Source organism: Actinia tenebrosa, unplaced genomic scaffold, assembly GCF_029948245.1.
Source record: "Actinia tenebrosa isolate PJP-AT-01 unplaced genomic scaffold, QUT_ActTen_1.0 PGA_scaffold7__59_contigs__length_16204524, whole genome shotgun sequence".
NCBI lineage: Eukaryota > Metazoa > Cnidaria > Anthozoa > Actiniaria > Actiniidae > Actinia > Actinia tenebrosa.
Genome location: NW_028292584.1, coordinates 11,190,982 through 11,207,661, shown reverse-complemented (window position 1 = coordinate 11,207,661; position 16,680 = coordinate 11,190,982). Strand labels below are relative to the sequence as shown.

Sequence of the window (16,680 nt, the reverse complement as noted above, 5' to 3'; positions counted from 1 at the left end):
TCTAATGGCAATTTTATTGTAACTAGATTATTTATTTTATGAAAATGTATAGCTTTTTAATAGTATGTTCTAAAATAGATAATAATATGATATATATATATATATATATATATATACACACACTCGATTGCAGAAACGTTGTAGTATACATTTATACAAATATCTAATTTATACAGTATATCTAATGATATGCAAAACAGGAACATCGCTTTATTTATTGTTTGTTTCATTCAATGACTTTCAAAATATTTTTTCTTATCCATTAGATCATACAGATTATAAATCAATTGGTTTTAAGCATTGGAAATGGTTATTTTGCATTATGCATCTCATTAGATATACTGAATAAATTAGATATTTGTATAAATGTATACTACAACGTTTCTGCAATCGAGTATATATATATATATATATATATATATATATATATATATATATATATATAAGAAATCTGTGAATCAATTTTCCGTAAAATAGTGCTCAATACATCGATAGAAGTAGAGCAGAATATTTGTTTGAGAAGAAAAAGTCAAGACAACATTTTTCCCGACAAGCCTGTTTCGTGAATTGCTTCACTCTTCAGGGGATTTAATGATAAGAATATTCGTTACTATCATTTATTTAGAAAAAGTATACATAATTAATTAGTGGATGTAGTTTAGCTGTTGCGTAATAATGCTTTGTTTCTGTGGCGGCATGAAGATCATGTACAAGTTCGTTGCGCTTATTTAATGATGAGAGTTCCGGTCGATAAATTATTAGAAACTTTTTTTTAAGACAAAGGTTACATCTTTTGCTGGAGCTGTTGTAGGCGGAGCTTGAAGATAGGACGCGCCATAAAATGGAGTAGCTGATATTACCGTTCTTGAGAGTCCAGATGTATTTGCTGAGTTCAGTCGAGTTTTTATGTTGTTCGTGGCGGAATGAGGCGGTGTGGTTTCTGTATCTTGTTTTGAAGTCGTTTTCTGTGAGTCCTATGTATGTTGCGGTAGTGTTGTTGTCCTTTCTTGTGACGGTGGCTTGGTATACAATTGCCCGCTTAATGGCAACTGCCTCCAAGCATCAGTTGTATACCAAGCCACCGTCACAAGAAAGGACAACAACACTACCGCAACATACATAGGACTCACAGAAAACGACTTCAAAACAAGATACAGAAACCACACCGCCTCATTCCGCCACGAACAACATAAAACTCGACTGAACTCAGCAAATACATCTGGACTCCCAAGAACGGTAATATCAGCTACTCCATTTTATGGCGCGTCCTATCTTCAAGCTCCGCCTACAACAGCTCCAGCAAAAGATGTAACCTTTGTCTTAAAAAAAAGTTTCTAATAATTTATCGACCGGAACTCTCATCATTAAATAAGCGCAACGAACTTGTATCTTCATGCCGCCACAGAAACAAAGCATTATTACGCAACAGCTAAACTACATCCACTAATTAATTATGTATACTTTTTCTATATAAATGATAGTAACGAATATTCTTATCATTAAATCCCCTGAAGAGTGAAGCAATTCACGAAACAGGCTTGTCGGGGAAAATGTTGTCTTGACTTTTTCTTCTCAAACAAATATATATATATATATATATATATATATATATATATATATATGAATAAATTAGAAATCTTCTGGGGGAAAAAAAGAAAAGAAAAAGAATTATCCACATTATCCAAATTATTAACATATATTATGGCAGTTCAACAAATTGAGGCTGAAAAAGCTTATAGCAAAAATATATCGCCTTTTATACTTTACTAACAATAAACTTTAATGATTCTCAATATTGCCTCTCCATCTATTGCTATTTTTTTTATCATATAGTAGTATGACTACTGTCTATCAAAAATGGTTTTTTATTAGGAGTCCTTCCACTACTAAGAATTCAAATTGCTCATCCCCACCCCGTCCCCCCTTTCCATTTCTTTATGTTAGGGTCTATATTAAAATGTCCACGTGGTCGTCCAAATTTGCAGTAATATATGAAAACACTTAACGTCGGTTGACATGTGCATTTTCAAGAAACGTCTAGCATAATTTTATTGAACTGTGTTACTACGGTATGTTGCTTGTGACCCACAGATGAAGGTAAAACTACAAGTGGAGTAAGACAAGGTAAGTATAATTTTTTTCTTTATATCAATCGCTTATACATTGTTTAGTCTTCTAGAGATCAAAGAAATGACAGAATAGCGATAGTTTCGGGGAGAGCTTAAATACGAATGCGATTCTAAGCTATGAATATGTAAGAAAAATAAGGAAATTAAGTATATGACTGCCACAGATCTTTCTGGGCAAGGAAGTATCTGCTTAGAATTCAAAACATTTCTAAAATAGTTGAAGCTATTACATCGAATATTTAGTTACCATTCGAGTATCGAAACCGGCCATAACTGTTGGAGCAAATATATTAGGATTTAGTTCCCCATCCCATGGTTTGTAATTGCTGTTCATTTAATCGAAGGGGAAAATGTCAACAACTTATCAACTGTGTTACAGCATTGCAACCCTTTGCAAGGCAATGATATGACATAGTTAGTAAGGAAATAATTTCTCAAATGTAAAAATATAAGATTAGGAAAGGAATAATTGTCACTAAATCGAGAACCAAAATTCCTATTTTTATTTATTTATTTTTTCAATGTCTCTTTAGAACACAATAATTAATTGAATTTATAATTCATAGTTGCGTGAAAAAGGTGTTGTTTTTGAAGCAAGGTATAGGTAACGTATATATGTAGAGCATGCATGAGTATTAGTTGTTTGTGTAGGTTTAGCTTGATATTTATAAAAATGTAGCTACATTGAAATATCGCTATGTAATAATTTCCATGTCTTAAAATCGACATATTTGAGTGAACGAAAACCGGTTCAGACAACTGATATAATGTATGTACAAGCATGCAAATCATGACGTACAATACATGATGACATTGCTTTGCATAGAAGATCAGTGCTGTGCCCATCCGTTTTTGTGGAACGGCTCTTGCAATGCTATCGTTTAACGCGAACAGTCGGTTAGAGGACCTATGAACAGCTCGTCACAAAGACAGAGAGCCTTCTTGATTAAGAATACTTTAAAGGCGAGTATTTCATCCTTCTGCATTATTGCATGTCAGTAATCAATTCATGTCAGACACTCAGCATAAATCGTTATTATAAGGTAAACAAGACTGAAAAGGTTAACAAACGAGAGTTATTTATAATAAGTGAAAAACGAAAAATGTCCACGTAGCAAATAAACAAAATGATATTTGCCTTTGGTGTTAAGCCTTAGAAAATGCAAAGTTTGAATGAATGAAAACATGAGACGTGCGTGGCAGAAGTATGGACTTCTGGAAGGTGGTTCTTTATGTCTGCCGTACGCAAAAAAAAAAAAAAAAAAAAAAAAAAAGAAGGGAAGCGAAAAACAAACCAGGCACAGTTTTGTGCATTACCAGAACTTTGGGGTCTTTCTGCATGTAACACAAACATCATGTCTTCGTTCTATTGTTATTATCTATCTTATTTTGTTTCTATTGATTTACGTAGATTGTGCTCTCCATCCGAAGAAGGCACCAGAACTTAATCATTTGCAAAGATATTCAACTCATCACAATTACATTAGGCTGGCGCCTATTCTTAGGTAGGATCGATAGGTCATTTTTCTTATGACTATGAAAACGCAACATTTTATATGAATATTTTTTTATTTCTATCCCAATAAGGGCTATAAGAGATGGAGGTACTCATAAACACTACCTGGCTCTTATTAGTGGCCATGGGATTACTAAACCAATGCCAGAACGCAGGTATGTTAACTGGCATGAACTATATAATATGATTATATATATACATATATTATAATAACAGCAGCACGATTAAAGGATGAAAGTGGCGTAGTAGCACTTGTGCTCACAACTTGGTATTCTTGGGTTCTATTTCTAGACCCAATATTATATGAGAGCATAATTTTTAGATTTTAAGCCTTTTTGGGGGTATTTCTCCCTTCGGTTTTTCGTAATAAGGAAAGTGTTAGTCGAAGTATTATGATCATCCGGGTTGATGTAGCACTGAGAAGAACTGTTCGATGTGACTGATTTCGTCAACCTGAGCGGAAGTCATCTTCAGAGTCAAGTGAAGAATAATGTCAGATTGGTCATATTCATTCTTCACTTGACTCTGAAGTTGACTTCCACTCAGGTTGTCGAAACTTCAGTCACATCAAACAGTCCTTCTCAGGACTTCATCCATCCGGATGATCATAATACTTCGAGTAACATTCTCCTGGCTTCAGACCGTTCTATATAATACAATTTAAAGTTGCATTTGTTAAACAACATTGACCAAAAATAAAATGAACACCTCTAGCTATAAGTAAGAAGCAACTATTTGAGTTCATAATGTAAACAATAGGAGAAATGGTAACAAACTGCGATATAATCAAATATTTTAGAAGGATTTGTCTTGGCAAGGTCTTTTTTCTTCTAATTCCAGATGGAATCTTATGGGTGGTCAAACCTGATGCATTCACTTACGGACCACAAGGGACTAACATCAGCATGCGATGGAATTATAAACTGGAAACCAATGAGGTGTTCCTGACTTCTGTAATAAATTATAAAGGCGTTGACTTGGCATCAAGGCACCCAGGTGAAAACAGCTATGCCAAATATGTAGGGTATCAGAGTATCTCCTTTAGTATCTCTGGAGCTGAAGATGTTACCTTAACCATCCATAACGCCAAGGTAGTTAACAATGGCAAGTTCTGTTGTGAAGTCGACTACAAATCAAATGAGGGAAAACTAAAGAAAGAAGAGTGTACCACGCTTTTTGCATACGGTAAGATACATTTGGCTTCATATAATATATGTCAAAGTAGCTCGCTTTTAGTGATTGGTTATGGATTGGCAAGTGTTGGACACGTGTTCTGTAACATCACACAATCCGCACGTGTGCGTTTTCTATGTTTTCATTCGCGTTTTAATGTAAACTGTTATTTGTCTAACCTGTATTTCACAATAGAGTGTATGCAGCCGAGTTATAAAGCACTTGGGAAGTAGTAGCACTTTTGAACAAAGTATTGTGCTACACATTATGCTTCTCCCAGCATTTAATTCTCTCGTCTTGTGTTGCCGATCCCTGCGTGCTTTTTGCACATTGGAAATCCCATCCCATCCTATTAGATAAATAATCGTATGTTTGATAGACGATTCGTCAGCGATAAATGCATAATGTTTTTGGTATACATTACATTGATCAGTGTTGCCAGTCATCACCTCTCAAACTCCAGACGTGTCATGTAAGCAACGGGATGTAATCAAGCTACAATGCAATGCTACAGGATATCCACAGCCATCTGGCGTGTGGATATACAGACAAACCCACAAGACAATTGCAAACTCCTTCACGACTTTACTAAACATTATTAACAAGCAATCAGAAGGCACCTACTGCTGTGAGGCGACAAACCGGTTTGGTAAACAAACTAAGTGTTCGTGGATTAACGTAGTAGGTAAGAATTAAAAATGTATATTTCCAAAATTAATAAGGTAATTATTTTCATCATTGGGTTTCGTATCGAGCCTTTAAAGGAATGGATGTATGGATGGATGGATGGATGGATGGATGGATGGATGGATGGATGGATGGATGGATGGATGGATGGATGGATGGATGGATGGATGGATGGATGGATGCACGTCTTAGCCCAAGAACTTACTTCAAAACGTATTCACTTATTATAAGATCATCAATAAAATCAAGTACATTTTTTTCCAGAATATGAGCCACAGAACACTACCTTGTCGTCCCAAACATCATACATTATTAAAAACAAGGGATTTCAAGCACAATGTGCTGCAGAAGCTAATCCCGCGCCATATTACATATTCAAGCAAAATAATACGAAAATGCAGAACTCAACTAAAGGTGTGTTTGTGAGTGGCAATTTAACTGGAGATGAAGCTGTTCAGGTCAGCTGTGTTCCATGGAACAAATACGGTTTGGGACCAGAAAGAAAGATTGTTCTTCCAGTGGCCGGTACGTTTACGTACATAAATGTTTTTTAACCAAAACCCACGGTTAATCTAGGCTAGTGTACAACAATTATGACCAAACATATTATGGCTTTTCATTAAATTATTGTCTTAATATGGTTTAAATATATGTATATATATTTCTTCACGATATGATAATAAGCTTGTATAAATTTACAAATAATGACAAATAAACTCAAAATATTTACGCAATAACATCACACTGATTAACACATTGGAGGAATAAACCTTGATATCTCAAAGATGAACCACTTAATATATTTTACTATTCAGCTATCACTTCATTTAGAAGTGAAGGCACTTCATTTAGAAGTGAAGGCACTTCAATAAAAGGACGCCTCAGATTTACCAGGCAGCATTATAGAAATTATGCAAGTTAATAATAAGTATGTTCCAATCAAAAAAATGGTTTAACGATTTCTCTTTCTCTCACCTACAGAGAAGCCAAAGTTAAGGAATAACCTGCGCACAAGTTACAACATGACAGCCAAAACTAGCATAACTCTTACATGTAGAGCCACAGGAAACCCAGCACCAAATATTTCATGGACTAAAGGAGAAAGTTCAGAAGTTGTCAGTGTCAAAGAATATTATGAGGTCGACTATGAGTGTTCCAACGAAACCCTCGTTTTCTATTGCACTGCAAGTAATATTGCTGGTAGTGTAAGAAGTCCTCAAATTAAAGTGCAAAGTAAGTAAAGTTCTTAACACAAAAATTTAATAAAAACATACTTAGTGATAATAAAAATGAATTAAACGCCAGAACTGAGATGATTAATATATATCTCACTAATGATATCGCATTAAATGTAGCTGACAGATGCATTATTCCACGGGATAAAAAGGTTTCACCTATTTATGGTAAGCAAAACCCCACACAGGCTTAATTTATCATTGGCATGTTATTGATGAATGGTTTGCAATCATTCACAAAAGAGCAAAGGAACAGCGACATGAAGCCACGTTAGTGGTACTAACGAAGAAATATTTTGTTAAATATCATTGACATGGCCACGATGGCGAAGCTTGCAAAAGAAAAAAATATTTATCAAGAATTTCCATGTGCCAGCTTTTGGATTGCTCAATAGCCCCCTTGCATATGACGTCGATCTGGGCCCGGGGACCAAACAATGAAAGAAATTTACATGAGAAATGTTTTCAAAATCTCAAGGGAAGAAAACTTAATTGTTTTGACCCCCGGATAGAGAATTAGTGCAGGGGGTCTATAGGAAGTCTAAAGCCAATGAAATTTTGTTAGATGAAATATATTATTCATTTAAGTCAACGTCTCACATTGTCAATATGATCAATGCCTATTTTAGAGCCACCTTCGTTTGCCAATGATCTGGTCACAAACTACAGCTTGACTACAAATAGCATAAATATCACCTGCAATGCTACAGGGATTCCAAAGCCAAGTATCACATGGACTAAAGGAGAGAGCAATGAAGTTATCAGCTCCAATGAATACTATGAGGTTCCTTTAAAAAATTATGACAAAAGCAAGCTGGTCTTTTATTGCCATGCAAGCAATGTCCTTGGGAAAGCAAGAAGCTCTGAAATTCAAGTGCATGGTAAGTGTTATCGATTCGAAGCATTTCAATAAGTATCCAATACTTTACGCAGTTTTTCTTCTTCTGTATTTTACAACAGGATGGGGAGCTATATTCACCTAGAGTAAATTGCAACAACAGTTGCAGAACATTCTTGCAAAAACAACGATGTCGTATATTTTTTTAAATGCCTGCAATTTTTTGTTACAATATTTTACACTTGCACACGCATGAAAATGTAGATGCCGAAACTTATTTCTGCCAGCGCGAGAAACTATAATGCAGTAAGTAGGGCATAGTGGTCATCACAGATTAATGAGCTACTGATATACTGCCGACCAGTGTAAGTGGTTGGTCAACTGAGGAGTTGTCTATAAACCCAATGTATGCATCGTATAGTCATTCAAGTTTTTTAAATATTTTAGTTATGACAAAGGATAAGGATATTGAATTTTTAAAAGGTAAGTTTAATAAAAAGTGCGCTTGATTTTAAGAATTAGTTATCTTTACAGTTCAAGTAAACAATCAACTTCGTTCCTCCTTCCTTACTCTTGCTATTCTCCATCCTTCCTATCTCTTTTCCTTTCAATTTATTATAATTTATTATAACGCATACCATAAACTGATGACCGTATGAGGTTTTGTTAACTAACTTTTTTGCAATATGTGAAATAACATTGTTTTCTTTTACTACCTCAAGTTGGCCCTGACAGGAAAAAATATGAGATTATCGTTATCACCGCTGTGTCACTAACTGTCGTCTTCTTGATGGTCATCGTGTTTGCGGTGATTATAAGAATCTGCAAAACGGGAACTTCACGAATCAAAGGTAGAGAGTGTGTGTGTGTGTGTGAGAGAGAGAGAGGGCCGAGAGAAGGAGAGAGGGAGGGAGGGAGAAAGAGAAACAGACCAAAAACTGGTAGAATATAGAAAGGAATATAGAATATTGATCTATGTGACAAGATGACCCCAAGCAACAAGCGCAGACTCGGTTAGTTTTAGCAATTGCTCCATTAGAATATATTGATCGAATTGTTGCACACTGAAGCAGATTATATATGATAGTAAGGAACTAACAAAGTGTTAGTGAATGCATTCTAATTGGCATTGAGTATTGCGCACACTCTGATTGCACCAAAAGAGTTTGTAGTTTCAGCACCGTTACTGTGTCATCTGTTGTCTCGTTTTATATTCATACAAAATCTGCTCTGTAAAGATGCACCCCGTGACAGGACCTGTACTAAAACCATGTATTTTTCCCCCAAAGAACACAAAGAACCACCACACGTAGAGCAAGTAGACGCTGTACCAATTATCGTAAGTGGTAAGGTTGGAGAAGTAGTCCCTCATCACGAAGAGCACTACGCGACCATTGAAGAGGTAGCGTACAAGGAGAAAAAGAAAAGCTTTTTTAAAAGAAAGAAAAAACCACCTGCAAATGACGAAAAGGTTGAGAAGAAAGGTGGGGATCCAATTTACGCTGTGGTGAAAAAAGAACCGCGTACAAAAGAAACGGTTTAGATCGTTATAATGGCTGAGTACTGATATATTTAACACTTCATGCGGAAGATTCGATTTTTTGATAATGCTACTCGTATGTAAAGATAATCAAATTACGCTTTTGATAGTTAGCAAAAATAGCAAAAATGATTAAAAAATCGGTCGATAATGATGAGCAAGGTTGCTCAATATTAACAAACTAAGTTAATCAGTTTTTTTAATACTTTTATGAAATAACAACTACATGTTCTTTGGGAAAATGAGCAAATTCAGTAACAAGTTGGTAACAAGCAATTGGTTCTTCCAATACAGATATATTCAAATTTACTACTCTAATACTTAATCATTACTTCTTCTCACACCTAAACGGTGAGACGGTTATCGACGTCATCGCCAAAGCGTCTTGACAACTCGACATCTGCCATTGTTTTGCTCACATTGATTGTTAGCTAGCATAATCGTCAGGCCGCTGGAAGGAAATGCTTGCAGTTTTGTAAACAATTTAAATGTAGAATGTTTAAAATAAAGTAGTTTCGAAGCTGTTGGCGAGTTGTAATTTTTAGTCATAATTTGGTCGAAACATCGAAAGGACTAGAATTAATTTCTGGCGCGCCTTTGCCGGCCAACCACCTTTACCTTGGGAATGACAGGTATAAGTAATTATCCATGTGTAAATACAAGGTCAAAATATACTAAATCAAGTATTGCATTTCTATGCATAATAACCATATAACCAAATACAATTTGCGACAAGCTTTTTTTGAAATACATGTACGCAAATGATTCAGCTTCGTTTTAGCGCGGTTAAAAAAAAACTAAGCATGAGTGCTAAAAAATATCTTTGATATCGAGTGAACAGACCGTTAACTATTAGGGTTGTACCGCGCTTAAACGGAGTTGTGTCAGTTGGGGTCACAAACAACGACGTTCTTGGATATCTAGGCATGTTAAAACTTTAGTAGGAAGTCAAAGTGGCAGACTAACTCGAAATCGAGCAGAATAACAGGAAATCAAGGTTACTTAAAAATATTCACTATTTGAATTGCATACATTCTCGAAAAACCCCAATTATTTATTATCCTATCGCCCGCGATCAGCTTAAGCCTTTAAGCACTTATTGTCTGAAAAAATATTCCATGAAAAATGTTTAACGGATATTTACGCAGACCATGCCGCCACCGCAAACCACTTTGTTCTTGTAAGAGCTTATTTATGTCCTATAACACTTGGCCCTGTTTTGATAATCTCATACAAAGGCATTTCTTTAGAGGCAAAGTCATGTGCTTGAACACTTTTCAATGTTTGTTATAAGTAGTTTGCTTCCTGGCATTTTCTGTAAAGCTGCAACGAAGGCGTCCTTGGCCTTTTGCTTCTCTCCTACATGATTATAGCTATAACCAAGAAGTTTATATCCATTTACATCTTCACACAGGTCACACAACATTTGATATTCTTCGAAAACGCTCTTTAGTTTTCGTTAGTCATCTTCTTGTACTAAACATTTTACCAGGAAATAAAGCACAAAGATACTAGTTTCTTCGTTGTCAACAAATATGTCCGGGCATTCTGCGCCATGCCCCCCCCCCTCCCCCCCATCTCTCGTGCTCGCCTACAGACCTCCGCCCCCCAGTCCCAGGATACACCAATACACTATTCAAATTTCTCTGATCCAGGCCAAAGACTTTGTCATTAAAATCTTTTCTTGTGAAAACGAAAACATTTAACGATTAACCAACGTGTAGCTCGTCGTTCAAAAAGCAGGAATGAGTAAGTGTTATTACTGGAACATATTCTAGAGCATATTCTAACCAATACAGTATTCAAATTGCACGAAGAACGTAGCTGCAGAAGGCAGCTAGCTGGAAAAAGACTCAGTAGAGGAACTGTTTGGTGGTTGTCATAGTTTTCAGCAGGTACGTGTAAACTACATGTACGTGTGGTTCCAAGAAAGCATAAGCTATTGATTTTCATGTGTCATCAGTCTCAACAAATATATCGTCTTGACAATTCGACAACTGGCAATGTTTCAGTCGCATCAGTTAACAAGCACAACTGTCAGGCCACTGGAAAAAGTGCTTACAGTAGTTTTATAAACGATATAGATATCATGTAGAATGTTTAAAATGAAGTGGTATGGAATTTATTGGCTTGTTATAATTTCTAGTCATACTTTGCTCGGAACCATCGAAATGATTAGATATAATTTTTGGCGCGCCTTTACCTTAATTAACCGCCTTCACTTTGGGAAGGATAGGTAAACTTAATTATCTTTGTGTGACACGAGGTCAAGAGATAGTGAATCAAGTATTTTGTTTTTATGCATGCAGTAAATTAATAACCTTATTAACCATATTGCGACAACTTTCTTTGAAATAGAAGTAATTCAATAATTCAATTAGTAATTACAAGGTAAGAGTGTTAAAAATATATTTACAGCTCACGTGCCATTGAGTTAACAGCTAATTTTACGGCGCCAAAACGACTGATACAGGGTCACAAAGTCAGTATTCTAATCTTCGGTTACGACCGTGCTATCTACAAGGATATTGAGGCATTCTAAAACCGCGTCAGTAGGAAGGCAAAATGGCAGAATAAATCCAAATCAATTATCTTATTGTCGGAGTAATGATAAAAATGTAAATTATTCATTACTCCGACGAAGGACTAGCGTCCGAAACGTCAGTAAGTTTTTTCACGTTGTATAATTTACCTTTTTATCATTACTGTTTCATTAGAAACACCGACGCAGCTCACACTAGTTTTTAGCTAGATAATTTATCTTATTGTCGATAATCAGCTGAACGTTTAAGCTCCTATTGTCTGAAAAATTTCCAATGAATAACGTCGAATGGAAATTTATAACGTAAACCATGCCGCAACCGCAAAACCACTTTATCTGGTAAGCTTATATTATGTCCTTTGGCATTTGGCTCTGTTTCGAGAATATTTTATGAAGGCATGTCTTTACTGCCAAACCATGCCAGATGCAAAATTACGCGCTTGAACATTTTTCAATGTTTGCTATAAGTAGTTTGCTTCCTGGCATCTTCTGCAAAGCTGCAACGAAGGCGTCCTTGGCCTTTTGCTTCTCTCCTACATGATAATAGCTATAACCAAGAAGTTTATAACCATTTACATCTTCACACAGTGAGCACACCTTTTGATATTCTTCGAAAAAGCTCTTTAGTTTGGTTACTTCATCTTCTTGTACTAAACATTTTATCAGGAAATAAAACACAAAGATAAGCGACGGCGCTTCTATTTTCATATGTGTCGTTATTTCTAACTGTAAATCTGAATCAAGACATATTTGTTCACTGTATCCAAATTCCGTTACATCACTTTGGATTTCTTCCTTTGTCTTTTTATCCGCTTCGTCTACCACGGTTTCAAGAATTCGTATGGCCTCCTTGTATCTTTTTTGTGTCATAAGAATGGTAGCATGCGTGACATGTGTTCCGCAAGACTTTAAACCCTGGGCTTCGATTTGTTCCTGTATAACTTGCCCTGCCTTCTGTAGATATTCATTTCTCTCGGGCGATTCTTCTGGATAGGTGTGTGAAGCTGCATGGTACGCACAAGGCAGATTTTCATAGAAATGCTTAAACTCTGGATAGTGGTCGGCCATTCCGAGCAGTTCTTGAATCAAAAGGAGAAAAAGCCGGCCATCTTGGATTGCAATCGACGCTTCGTTTAGATAGTGAATAAGAGGCATCGGACCAAGATATCTGTTTATCATCGGATAAGAATCCATTAAAATCTGAACAGCATCTTTTGGTTTGCCTTGGTTTAAGAGAAGCAAACTCATTCTGAACGACGTTGTGAAAAACGCATCGAATGCGGATTTTTTAATGTCTCTGTGGACTTTGAACTTTTTCATGTCTTCCAAGACGTACGCAATATTTGTACGAAATACAAATGGAATCTCAATATTGCTAATAGCATTTGTGTCAGTAACATTTAAAATTGGTGATATAGGATCTTTCCTTATTTCAAGGAGTCTTGCTTCCACTTCTAGCCATTTTTCGTCTGGTACGTGATCCACAAGATTATTCTTTGGTATGAAAAAACTTGGGATGTTTTTCCGTTTAACACAACTTATCAAACTATCAAGCAAGTAAAGCAAGCACTGTCCAATATGGGTCTCCCAGTAAGACTTTGGAATAGCCTCACATGCATAGAAGAAGACTGTCTTCAAACAGTACGAGGAAAGCACATCCAAATCTTTCAAACAAAGGTACCGTAGTATTTTGAAGTAGATATAACACTGCCGTTGAGCATCAGTTACAGCACTTTTTGCTATTCGTTTTTCTGTAGTTGCAAAAGAAATTCTCCATTCTACATCTGGATTAAGGCTTTGCTTGTGCGCAACTGGCACGACATGACATCCTACTGTAACAATGGCTTCCACCAAGTCATTTTCAAGCCATTCGCCTTGTTTCGCTCTTTCCACCCATTCAATTGCCTCCGAGGGCCATTCGTTAACTTGAACAGCGAGAACCATGTCAAGGTCAATCCTAAGACCATAGGTTTGTATATTTTCAGCATTTAAGACGGTCGAGTAATCTACCGACACTGCTGGACCATGAATCAATATAGATTTTTGGTCGTCTTCAGGGCCACTGCTGACGACTTTCTTGTGCATTCTATTCTGAATCCTCTGCCCGCTTAGGTACTTTTTATCATTCAGAGTAATAACATCTCTGAGGTCCTCGGTGCACTTGTGTAAACACACTCTGGTGTAACCTGGGTGAACGTCGCCAGATTCCAATGTCGCTTGGATATTTGAACCCTGGATTGGATCTGAGGTGGATATCTGGAACTCCTTCTCGACAAACAAGATATCTGCGTCTGCATGGGTGCCAAGTTGTGAATTGAATTCGATTGACATGGAATGTGGAATATTGAGCCCCTCTGTTGAACTACCCACCGGTACAGCATTTGTTATATGTTTCTCCTTACAATATGCTTTGAGCTGAGATTCGAGGTTGATTTCTCGATCTAAAGTTACCAGTCGTTTAGGCAGTAAAATGCTGATGACGTAAGACAAATGGTGTGGGGAGATGCTGGCTTTTTCGTCCCATTCTTCTACCATAAACGGCACTGCAGATAACAAGTATAGAAAATTGAGTTTAAAGTTGGGGTTCAAATGGAGAAAGAGATAAATAAAGATGCAATAGTTTGATCTGTATGTTAATCTTAGGCTAATGTCAAACGCGAATGTCACGTGAGACATATATAACGAAATAAGCTCATACGGAGTTCGATCGAATAAAGTCGATATATCTTCACGACAAGATCAGTCGGGAAGAACGACTGTAGATCGTCTTGCACTAAAATTCGGGCTTCACTTGAGCCGAACTAAGTGCAAAAATTATGTTAATGTAAGTTTGAATTTCTTGAGGACGAATTAAGAATGATTTAGTTACGGAATAGTTCTTCGGATTTATGTAGCAAAATCAGCGAACAGTAACACAATATGTGGGTCATGCAGACTTGAATCAAGACGTAAGAGGAGCACAGGGAACCCAATACCTCAAGTTTGCCATGCGACAGTTTGATTCTATAAAGAATCAAAAGTATAAATAAACTGCTAGCCATATTGTTAAATGAAATGTAATCTGCTGATCTGCATGGGCACTTACAAGGTACAACCACGAGCTAAGTCTATAAGGTAGCCTCTCTTTGCAGCCGTTCTTAGTGTTGGTGCTAAAATCCCTCCCCACTAACGTTTGCTTGATGGAGCACTACATTCCTTTACCATTGTTCCGTCGAAAAATCTTTTGGCCAAAACAATGTCAGCAATTGTCCTACAGTGATCAATCACTATGTAGATTATATGTAGCTTTTATTGCGGTCAATAAAGGGTTTTTTCCTCGACAATATTTTATATGACAATAATATCGATCAATAACATAAAGGACAAAGCTTCAGCTTTTGGAAGTCGCCCGTCGTTTGCTAAAATGTAATCATTTGAAATCGACGTATCAACAATCTGACAATATTTAGACGCTTCGCGAGTGGTATACTTATCCTCATAATGTCTTTTTTACAAGCGATTACTGAAGCTTAAAAAGCTTCAAATCGAGCTGAACAGTGTAAAGTGAACTTTAACACATTGATTACCAAAAACATGAACTAATGAAATAGAGATATAGAGGATATTACATGGGCGCGCGGAGATACGAAATTTATCTTCGAGTGTTGAAAAGATCTCTCACAAGTGAGCGCAGCGAACGAGTGAGAGATTTTCGACACGAGAAGATAAATTTCGTATCTCCAAGCGTATGGAAAGTCATGACTGTCTTCGTTGGTTATTTTTTCAGTTAGATGGTGCATATGTACTGATGTATGGTACTTGTGTGGGTGTCCAGGGTAGTTCTTTTATTGTGTGTGGTGAATTTCATATGATATCCGGCAATTTTTACGTCATATGCGATACCTGATACTTTGTATTGAGTGCCAGTATCCATTTCTACCGTGCAATTTCAACGTTTTAGGGTTTTTATTTAGTTGTATTTGGTGCCTTCAACATTTAATTTAGGTGGTCAAGCTTTCATGTAAGGTGACTAACCCCATAAGCTTCGGTGCCTACCGTAGTATACGCGGTTTCCAATTCACCACATTCAGCGCCTACTTAGTTGTGTTCGGTACCTATCTCATCGTGATTGACTCTTCTTTCCTTATGTTCTCTACCTATCTCGCTGTATTCGGTTCTTTTGCCCTCATATTCTGCTAATTTCGCATCATAAATAGCGCCTATCTAGTTATATTCGGTATTCGTCTCCATATATTTGGTGCTACTATCTTGATTGTTGGTGCCAGCTCCATTATATTCGGTCGAAAGTTGGCATTATATTATGTGAGCCAGTATTTTTGGTCAGCTGTATTCCCTTAAAAATTCGTTACCAGGCTCAGTTGATTCTTACTGCACGATAAAGTCTGGGGAGAGAATTCCGAGAGCCATCAGTATTTTCGGTCATCGGACTGTCACAAAAAGATCATGCTTCGTTTTAAAAGTCCAAAATGGCGAATGCTATGTTATCTGTATTGAAGAAACTTAACCTCGAACATCTAGCGGAACGTTTTGAGTGCGAGAAAATTACTCCAGATATTGTTTACAAGCTTTCCTTGCTTGATTTAAGGAATCTAGGTTTGCAAAACAGAGATGAAATAATGGCCCTGAGAATGGAATGCAATGTATTTGGATCAAAAAAACCTCATCAAGTAAACGAATGTGGTCCGCCAATTTACGAAATTCCCAAGTCTGTACTGGAATGTTATTTGGAAGAAAACTTTTCTATTGGTGAAATTGCCAAAATCATGACCTTGTCAGAAAGTACAATTTATCGTAGGATGAGAAAATATGGACTTAGCAAATTAAGTTTTTCTGATATCACAGATAAAGAGCTTGATGATCACATCGATAAAATCACTCGAGAATTTCCGCACTGTGGCGAGGGAATGCTAAAACAGTTTCTTTCTGAAAGAGGTGTCAAAGTACAAAGATCTCGGCTGAGGGAAAGTATCAATAGGGTGGACAGGGTGGGTGTTGAGTCACGAAAAAAGGAAGACTTCAA

At 36.6% G+C, this 16,680-nt stretch overlaps 3 protein-coding genes across 6 annotated transcripts in view; 2 read left to right on the top strand and 1 right to left on the bottom strand.

Moving 5' to 3' along the window:
- The first annotated feature begins 1,995 nt into the window (after positions 1 to 1,995).
- Positions 1,996 to 9,641, top strand: LOC116288056 (neural cell adhesion molecule 1). 2 transcript variants are annotated; one of them, XM_089039605.1, is made up of 12 exons: positions 1,996 to 2,124; positions 3,541 to 3,634; positions 3,717 to 3,800; positions 4,486 to 4,830; positions 5,252 to 5,503; positions 5,770 to 6,030; positions 6,487 to 6,738; positions 6,861 to 6,908; positions 7,370 to 7,621; positions 8,026 to 8,061; positions 8,301 to 8,429; positions 8,868 to 9,641. In XM_089039605.1, the coding sequence occupies exons 3-12, from the start codon at positions 3,728 to 3,730 to the stop codon at positions 9,119 to 9,121; spliced, it is 1,902 nt and encodes a 633-aa protein (XP_088895731.1). In that variant the 5' UTR covers positions 1,996 to 2,124; positions 3,541 to 3,634; positions 3,717 to 3,727; the 3' UTR covers positions 9,122 to 9,641. The 2 variants fall into 2 exon arrangements, with proteins under 2 accessions (XP_088895731.1, XP_088895732.1); XM_089039606.1 differs by lacking the exon at positions 6,861 to 6,908.
- Positions 9,642 to 10,840: 1,199 nt separating this feature from the next.
- LOC116291037 (neural cell adhesion molecule 2) overlaps positions 10,841 to 16,680 on the top strand; it is a 48,211-nt gene continuing 42,371 nt past the window's right edge. Inside the window, exon 1 of the mRNA XM_089040053.1 lies at positions 10,841 to 11,013. The gene's annotated coding sequence lies outside the window, so the exon portion shown is untranslated. The remainder of the gene's footprint in view (positions 11,014 to 16,680) is intronic.
- Positions 11,218 to 16,680, bottom strand: part of LOC116288057 (uncharacterized) — a 34,332-nt gene continuing 28,869 nt past the window's right edge. For all 3 annotated transcript variants that reach the window (XM_089040047.1, XM_089040045.1, XM_089040046.1), the window contains exon 2: positions 11,218 to 14,203. In XM_089040047.1, coding sequence (XP_088896173.1) covers positions 12,093 to 14,203 — 2,111 coding nt within the window. In that variant the 3' untranslated portion in view covers positions 11,218 to 12,092. The remainder of the gene's footprint in view (positions 14,204 to 16,680) is intronic.